Below are 9,290 nucleotides of genomic sequence, written 5' to 3' on the forward strand. Positions count from 1 at the left end.
AACGGCTTTACTTCCCTTCCGAAGGAAGACGTGACCAGAGATTTTTATGCCTCAGAAAAATCCCACCGACTCGGTTATGGTGGTAAGCTCCAACCGAAATTATCCTCGGATTAAATTCAGAGCAAGAATGTCCGGCTGCTTTGATGTCGACATCAAACATTTGGCAGATCATCCAAATAGGGACAGGATTAAAAGTTAATCCGAGTTGGAGCTTACCGCCATTAAAGGGAAAGCGTGTTTTGATAAGTGTGTAAAGCTCACACTACCTTAAAAGTACACATTAATAAGTAAAAAAAGTACCCATTTTGAAAAAAAAGTGGCTAACTCATTAGCTTCCAGAATGTTAAAATCGTAATCTATTATATTTTCTACCTTTTTTCAGAAAACGTGGAAAACATTTCTCTCATACGGATATCTTTCGTTCAAGTAAGTACAGCTGAGCTTTTTCCTGTTTTGTTATTTATTATTTGTTCAACAAATTGTAGAATTGTAAATATAGAGAAATTAATATGTTATTCCTACATCCTAGCTGTTAGCTGCAATAATAGTACGTCGAAAACAGATAATCATCTTCAAATCAATATAACCTAGAAAACTACCGCTACAATAGATACATGCAGATTTGGATTTGGACCAAGAAGTGAACACTATTTTCAATCGTATTTTTTGATTTTCCGATTAGTCTGTTGTATTGTAACAGTTTTGCACACTAAACATGTGCATAGAGTATAACTTTGCGATTTTCTAAACTAACATAACCGATGCCATAGCCATGCTGGCATGTCCCTGGTGACTGGGACCAGTTTCTTGGTGTTCTTGATGGAGTTGCTGGTGAGGTTGCTCGGGTACCGGTTCAGGATGTTCAACTGTATGTTGTGGGGGGTGACTTACTGCACTGGGATCGGAAGTATGGGGAGTTTGCAGGTGAGGAGAGTGCTGTTGATGGTGCGAGGATGGTGGCGGTGGTGGTAGTTGGGGTTGCGAAGAGAGTGGAATCACTGGATGATGCTGCATATGGATGGGTTGATAATGTTGCGGTAGGTGCTGTTGCTGTTGATGGTGCAACTGCTGGGGTGGAAGATGTGTTGGAGGTGGATGGTGCTCACTTTGGCCCTGCTGAGCATGAAACTCAACTCGTTTGTGGCAGTGCTTCTTTATGTGCACATGCAAGTTGCTAGGCTGAGCGAATCCCTTACCACAATTCTTACACACGTACGGTTTCTGTCCGGTGTGGGTGTTAATGTGGATCTTGAGCTGAAAAGCTAGCGCAAATAGCGTGTGACAATAGGGACATTGGAACTTCTTCTCCGATTGAACACCTTCCCGTTTCACTCGCTCCTGAGTGTGGAGCTTTGTATGAACACTTAAATTGCTTGGATGGGCGAAGGACTTATCGCATAGTTGACACTTGTACGGCCGTTCGCCCGTATGTGTGTTTGTATGTAATTTCAAATTTATGGCCGCTTTAAACCTGGCGTCGCAGAATTGGCACTGAAATCGGTACTCCGTTCGATCCTGGTTCGGACAGCCGCCTTCACGCGGAGGTCGTCCACGACTTCGTTTCACAAATCCTTCCGGTGTCAGCACGGTTTGGACCGTACTCGTTGATGGAACTTTCAAATTTTGCACTTCCGGTGAAATCTGCTGCTGCTGTTCATCGTACCGAACTTGTTGGTGATCTATCTGCTCCACTTTAATCTTCGCTTGGGGACTCCATTCGCCGTAAACCGGTCCCTGTTGGTAATCACTACTCCTGGACGTTCCCTCTCCATAGGTAAGAATAGTTTCCGGTTCCTGAACCATCGCGTTCGATTCCATAGGCTCCGGTGCTTTGGCTTCATCAATAGAATTCTCGCCGTATTTCACGATAGGGTGGTGATACTGATCGTATTTTTGCTTCGGAGGGCGACCACGCTTCCTCCGAAAATCCGAAAAGTCATATTGATGCGGCAGTGGGTATTTATTCTCCGACTGAAATGCTTCCACTGAATGTTCACCATGAAACGAGACCATGCCCGGGCCAGTCACGTACTGGCTATGGCTGGGATGACCATGTTCCCCCAGACTGTAACCACCCGATTCCGGTCTTACCCCTATGACTTGTTCGGTATGTGCTCCGTAGCCGATTGGTGTCACTCGTCCATCCGCCGCTCTTCGTTCCTCACTACCAGCGTTGTACTCGGAAGGCGAAGAACCATCCGCTGAAGAAACTTGTTGCATTTCTCCACCTCCCGGGTGTGGATCAATTACTTCCTGTTTGGGATTTTGACTAGGTACCGACGGTGGCGTCGTCGTCGGTGGTGGTGACGTTTGCACGTCGGTTGGCTGCTTTTGGAAGTTGTCTGCAATCCGACGAATGATTTCATCGTTCTTGATGCACTGCCACCGGAACTGGTAGAACTCATCCAGACGAGTCTTGCAGATGGTGCACAACGAGGAGGGAATGCCATTCAGGGGCGATATCTGGAATGGAAGATAGAGGATTGGTCTTAGAGATTGCTTAATTTTTCGATGTAGACACGTGGTCCGTTGTTTTTTTTTTTTAAAGGACTGTTGTTTTAATTGAGAATACTGATAGATAACTATCACTTAGCTGGCGCCCAAAAGGACAGCGTTGCTTGGAGGTCGGCTAGTCTTCTTCCTGTCAATAATTGCAGTGTAATGCCTCTAATTTAAGATCTAGATTTGAGACAATTTTCCAAATATAATCATTGCATGGAATTTTGATTCAATTATCTAGTCACACGTTGGGGGTAAGGACTGTTCATTAAACAAAGTGGACACCTGTATATTATTGGTTTAGGGTTAAAACGTAACGAAAAATTGAGAATTTTCACTCAGTGTGTAAAAACATTGTTTATTTTGGCAACACACCTGAAAAATAAAAAAAAAGTGAGAAATTTCGAACGATGGGTCGGATCAGCTTATCAACTCGCAGATTAATTCTGCACAAATGGTTTTCCGAAAAGTTGTCGTTTCGAAAATTGGCAAAAAGCGTGAAGTGCAGTAAATCTACCATGTTCAAGATTGTTAAGACGTTTCGTGAAATTGCCAAAAAATTGAACTTTAGCGTCGGAACTATGCAGAATATCAAAAAAACGTAACAATATCAGAACCTATAAGAAGCAAAAAGCACCCAAAAAGACGAACTCACAGAAAGCTTCTTCGAAAATACGGTCACGGAACTTGTATGACGTTCTCCTTCAAAAGCCGAACCGGTGCATTTTGATGGACGACGAGACGTACGTCAAATTGGATTCCAGTACACTTCCCGGGCAGCAATTTTTCAACGCCGAGCAGAGGACAGACGTGGCTGATGATGTGCGATACATCCGAACCAAAAAAAAATGGAAAAAAAGGTTTTGGTGTGGCAAGCCATTTGCTCCTCTGGCTTGAAGAGTTCTTCGTATTTCACAACGGGCACAATCAATGGTGAAAATTACAGAAAGGAATGCATCAAAAAACGTATTCTACCCATCAAACGAAAGCATACGGATCCTCCATTGTTTTGGCCGGATCTGGCATCTGCTCACTATGTTTCTGCTACGTTGGAGATGCTCAAGAAGGAAAAAGTCGATTTTGCCGAAAAATTCCAAAATCCCCCAAACTGCCCTGAACCATAGAGGTAACTCTAAGACTAGTAGGTCCCGAAGAAACGTGCTCAACTTTTTGGCTCAGCTCTGGTACTCTCTTCGGTCCTAAGCTAATCGATGCACCCTTCGAAACATAGGAAAATCCACGAACCCCTTGTATAGCGAATCAATACAAACATAGTGTAGTACTAGAATTTTGACTAGAATGGGATACGTTAATCGTTTGCTTGGGACCAATAGGCTAGTCAAGTAGTGAGCCAATTCAAAATCGTAAGTTTTCACCGGTTGCCTGAACTGCGTCCTATCGAAAGATACTGTTATTGCCCAGTATGGATATGTAAACCATGTACCCAGTAGACGGTATCTTCAGAAATATGAAAGAGAAGCAAGCCATTCTTGTCGAAATTCTAGTACTACACTATGTTTGTTTTGATTCGCTATACAAGTTTGACAGATACAATGAGGGGTTCGTGGATTTTCCTATGTTTCAAGGGGTGCATCGATTAACTTGGGACCGAAGATAGTACCAGAGCTGAGCCAAAAAGTTGAGCACGTTTCTTCGGGACCTTCTGTTCTTAGAGTTACCTCTATGGTTGTAGCATAGAGGTAACTCTAAGACCTGAAGGTCCCGAAGAAATGTGCACAACTTTTTGGCTCAGCTCTGGTACTCTCTAGTGAGCCAATTTAAAATCGTTAGTTTCCACTGGTTGGTTGTAGTGTGATTAATAATTCATTCGAAATATAGACATGGCATTTATTCCTTTATTTCATTTGAAAGCTGAACAAAAACCCTACAATTTGAGCTGTCGTTGAGCTGTGTACCTTACTTAATTCACAAATTTGAGGAATTGGAATGCGTTTAGAATTATTTTTAGCCAGGCTTCAGTAGCTAAACTTTTAAAAACGCAATCTCCGTTTGCAAACAGCAACAAACGATGCGCTGAAGGCGCATTCTGAATAAATAATTAATATTTATAAAGATGTCTACCGACCACCCACCCGCCATCAACGCCCCCGGAGTAACCACGCGCCCCCATCGCACTTCTCCAAGGACTCTATTTTTTATTATGTATGCACTTGTACAAAACTCACTACACGTCAATCCCCACACACTCACCTGAAGCGTAGTACATTCGTAGATTTTCTGCAGCAAAAACTGATCACGCTGGTCGTAGCAAATGGGCTCCGTAATCCCGTTGGCCGATAAGCACAGCCGACACATATTGTTACTGTTGCTGCGAAGAAAGAAAATTCAAAACAACACCAATCATCATCATTTCATGGCTCCGCACAATTGAGGTGTTAATTTAGATAATAATATAAAACGGAATAAATACAAAATCGTTTGTTTACTCAAGCAACTCGAACCCCCCGCGAGAGAGAGAGACTTACGCCATGATTATTGCTTCTTTTAGGACAATATTTTCCATTATTTGCTGTCGCTCGGACGATCCTCGGAGGTCAGAACCGAGACTCAGCCACTCAGGTTGCAAATATCCTTGTGGGCTGTGTTTGTTTTGGTTTTTCGGTGGTATGATACCTGGTGGCACTGGTTTATTTCACTTGTCTTCGAATCGCGGCTCAAACTTTGCGTATTTATTTTATTATTTTCCTCACGGCAACAACACATTCCGATAAGGTACACATCTTCTGCTCTGCCTTTCTTTATGCTTTTTTATATTTATTCATGTTCGGCTTTCCGAGTCGTTCCTCGGGGGAGGCAGTGACTGTGACAGTAGCGTAGCCGTAACACGCCTTCAGTAGGGCAGTGTCAGAAAGTTCGAGGGAATTTGTTCGTTGGCATCACTGATGGCTGTGGGCCAGATCGGACGAATTATGGATGTTAAGTTTTAGAATTCATATAAAAAAATTGTTTTAAACCACCTTCATTAGGGTTCTGTGTCCGTATCACCGACAAACCGACATGAATGACCTTACAAATTACCATGACATTTCCGATTAAAGCACAAAACTGACATCTGCCGCCGTGTTCGCGAAAAATGTTTATCCTAGCCACGAACAGGCGCACAAAATGTATGAATTGGTTCGTGTCTAATCTATTCCGGACAAACTATTTTTATCTAGATAAAAAGAATTCAATGGTTTTGGCAGATGGGATCGCTGCACTTTTAAATCGGTCGTTATGATTCTCGATCAAGAGTTAAGTTTGAGTTTCATGTCGGTTTGTCGGTGTCTGTATCTTGATCATAATTTTGCTCATATAAATTGACATTTATTTTAAGTTGAAAATCTGGTTGAATTTGTCTATGATTGGGAGCTTGAAATTGTTCCCATACCCAGAGCATATTACACAATCCACTACGGTGAGAAATCAAAATTTCCAACTGAATATGATCACAGAGAACAGACATGGAGGCTCGAACAAAATTTCTCTAAAAACTTGTGTAAAGATTCTTATTCGACTTAAGCGCCACTAACGGTGACTTCCCCACTTAAAAACCCTCTTTGACAACATGATGGCGCTGGCGTTGCACAAATTACACAAGACACTAAGTGCTAGTAGCGCCAAGTGGCAATTTTCAACAGAAAATTTATCAATACTAGCGCCAAATAGAGATTGCTAAAGTATGATTGTGTTAGTAATTTGTTTTCATCGGGAAAATTTTTAGCTCTGAAAGATTTTTTCCCGATGAAAACATTTCTGGTATACGTATACGCTACCTAGTGTGTGTACGATAAACGTCAGCAATCTCTATTGGTCGAAAGTGGAAAATTTATAGAGAAAATCAGGAGATGCTAACACCACGTAACGGCGACGTTTCCACTTAACTTTACACAAGTTTCTGACCGAACTTGAACGTCTGTTCTCTGTGATATGATTGCACACTCTAATAAAAAATAACCATAAACGAACGATAACCCAAATCATTGAACTATTCCACAAATTGTTTGGATGATACCCAGAACACGTCGTTAAGCAAATTAACCATACAATTTTTATTAGGGCATGCCTTAGAGAATATGATAGAAAGTGTATCTAACTACAAGAATAACACTATTTTATTAAAAAATATCAAAACACAGGCATTATGAGCATGATATCACAGACAAACAGACGTAACTCTTTGAAAAACTTGTTCTTGAAAACATAGTATCTCAAAACATATAACCTCAGTAACGACATCTCTCTGGCTTCTCGCGGAAAACAAGCTTGCTCGCTAACTCGTAAACAATATTGCATAAAAGTTCTATCGAAAGTATGGAAAAGTCAAAGAGCTGTGGCGAGTAGTTCGCGGAACTGATAATATTCAAATCAACCGTTAAATGCATGAACGAAGACACACAATGAAGAGTTACGTCTGTTTGTCTGTGATGATATATTTTTATTTTGAACGCTTTTATTTTAAGAACGTGTGAAGTGGAAGCACTGGCTAGAGCGCTGAACTGGGGAATTTCCAAGATTTGAGAAGAGGAAATATTACCAGACGAGTGGATGGAAGGTGTCGTATGCCCAATCTACAAAAGGGCGACAAGTTGGATTGCTGTAACTACCGCGCGATCACACTGCTGAGCGTCGCCTACAAGGTTCTCTCCCTAATTCTATGCCGCTGCCTGTCACCATTTGCAAGAAAGTTCGTGGAGCCATACCCGGCGGGATTTATGGATGCCACCACGGACTAAATTTTCGCGATTCGGCAGGATCTACAGAAATGCCGCTAATACAACGTGCCCACACATCATTTGTTCATCGATTTCAAATCCGCATACGACACAATCGATCGAGATCAACTACATGGCAGATTGTGCACGGGTACACTCAAAAAATTTATCACATACCTAATGGATGAAATCCATGTGGATTTCACATACTTTCCTGTGATCAAATAGTTGCAAATCCCACCACAAAATCAAATGAATATTAGGAGGCCGATGAGATTCATATGAAAAATCATACGAAATTCATGTGATCACATTAATGTTATGTGAAATTCAGATGAATTCCATTATTTTTGATTATGGATGAAAATCATGTTCGTTTCCAATGGAAGCTACATGAAAACAATTTTCGGTGTACGGATTTCCGAATATACTGACGCGATTGGTCAAGGCGACGATGGATCGAGTGATGTGCGTTGTTCGAGTATCAAGGACACTCTTGAGTCCCTTTAAATCTCGAAGGGGGTTACGGCAAGGTGATGGACTTTCTTGTCTGCTATTCAACATCGCGTTAGAAGGTGTGATCAGAAGAGCTGGGATAGACAGGAGTGGCACGATCTTCGGGAAGTCCATCCAGCTTCTTGACTTCGCCGATGACATTGACATCATGACACGGAACTTTGAGACGATGGCGGAAACGTACATCAGACTGAAGGCTGAAGCCAGGCGGATTGGACGCCGGAGGAATCCGATGAAACTATAACTTCTCGAAACTAATCTCTTTAGTAGGGCTTAGATCTAATTTTGGGCCTGCTAAGCACAACCCGCCCTTTGCCTCTATTTTTCGGGTGCATTTTGTTTTCACTAAATGGAATATTTTTACTGCATATGACTTCTAAATGTATTTGACTTTTCGTACGTACCGTAACATTTGCTAAAGAGAAACAACATGTTAAGATATTGTCGAAAATCTAACACTGATTCTTGACCCCAATCTCAGCCTACTATTCCAAATTACTAATGCATTGAATTCACTTTTGCCTATCGGACGAAAATAAACATTTATTCGGTCGGAGCGCTGCTTTTGTTTTCGAGACAAATGGGTTCATATCACGCGTTCTCATTTTCGGTAACTTTTGAACTAAAGTATCGTACCGAACGCATAACTGACTTGTTAACTCTGAAACAATGGATTTATTTGATGTTTTCTGGTCGATAGGCCCAAAATGGGCGATTAGGCCGAAGTAGTGCTCTACCGAAGACAACAAATCAAGAAGACTGGCAACTTTGCCAGAATCCAAGCGACAGATACAATGGCGCTGCGCTTGAGTGAAGGTGGAAGCAACGCATAGAAAAATGAGCATATTCTCCTGAGGATGTAATCTTTGCTATCAAATTCGTTCGAAGCATTTACCTTTGAGCGGTAGATGACGCGATTGTACCTTTCTCATAGCGTTCGTATAAGAAAAAGGAAGAGTTGCCAGTCTTCTTGATTTGTTGTCTTCGGTAGAGCACTACTTCGGCCTAATCGCCCATTTTGGGCCTATCGACCAGAAAACATCAAATAAATCCATTGTTTCAGAGTTAACAAGTCAGTTATGCGTTCGGTACGATACTTTAGTTCAAAAGTTACCGAAAATGAGAACGCGTGATATGAACCCATTTGTCTCGAAAACACCATCTCTAACACCATCTCATACTAATCTCTACATGATGAATTATTTCATGATTGTTTGTTTTGATAGTAACACTGCTCAATCGCTATCGGTTTTTGATTGTTTTAAGGCCAAGCGCAATGACGGCGGAAGCGGAATGGCAACGGCAGCGGAAAAGCCCGATCTGAGTAAGCCTACTTGTCGGATTGAAAACTAGTTAGATCCAAATCGACTTTGGTTACACTGAACGAAAACCTCCGCCAAATATTGTGTGATTATTGATTCGATGGAGCCCTATAACACTAATCATTAGATATTCGGATGATTATCTTTTGCTCTTTCTTACACCTTATCCCATGAGTTTCATATGCGTGTCATCCTGATTTTGGAATACTAGAATACAATTTTAAAATGTTCGCTATCT

At 41.6% G+C, this 9,290-nt stretch overlaps 1 protein-coding gene across 1 annotated transcript; it reads right to left on the bottom strand.

Moving 5' to 3' along the window:
* Window positions 1-448: 448 nt before the first annotated feature.
* LOC135701115 (zinc finger protein 768-like) lies at window positions 449-5,282 on the bottom strand. The gene is made up of 3 exons (XM_065221817.1): window positions 4,986-5,282; window positions 4,711-4,828; window positions 449-2,463 (listed from the first exon to the last, which is right to left on the bottom strand). Exons 1-3 carry the CDS (start codon window positions 5,021-5,023, stop codon window positions 745-747), a joined length of 1,875 nt encoding a protein of 624 aa, XP_065077889.1. The 5' UTR covers window positions 5,024-5,282; the 3' UTR covers window positions 449-744.
* Between the last annotated feature and the right edge of the window lie 4,008 nt (window positions 5,283-9,290).

This window comes from Ochlerotatus camptorhynchus, unplaced genomic scaffold (genome assembly GCF_037179485.1).
Source record: "Ochlerotatus camptorhynchus isolate MF236.1 unplaced genomic scaffold, CSIRO-AGI_Acam_v1.1 ptg000150l, whole genome shotgun sequence".
Classification (NCBI taxonomy): Eukaryota; Metazoa; Arthropoda; class Insecta; order Diptera; family Culicidae; genus Ochlerotatus; species Ochlerotatus camptorhynchus.

What these genes read in the sequence shown, in the direction of transcription:
- LOC135701115 (XM_065221817.1), bottom strand. Translation starts at nt 5,023, where the DNA reads ATGGAAAATATTGTCCTAAAAGAAGCAATAATCATGGC. An exon ending in AAAGAAGCAATAATCATGGC is followed by an intron (nt 4,829 to 4,985) that starts GTAAGTCTCTCT and finishes CTTTCTTCGCAG; the next exon opens with CAACAGTAACAATATGTGTC. An exon ending in ACGAATGTACTACGCTTCAG is followed by an intron (nt 2,464 to 4,710) that starts GTGAGTGTGTGG and finishes CTTCCATTCCAG; the next exon opens with ATATCGCCCCTGAATGGCAT.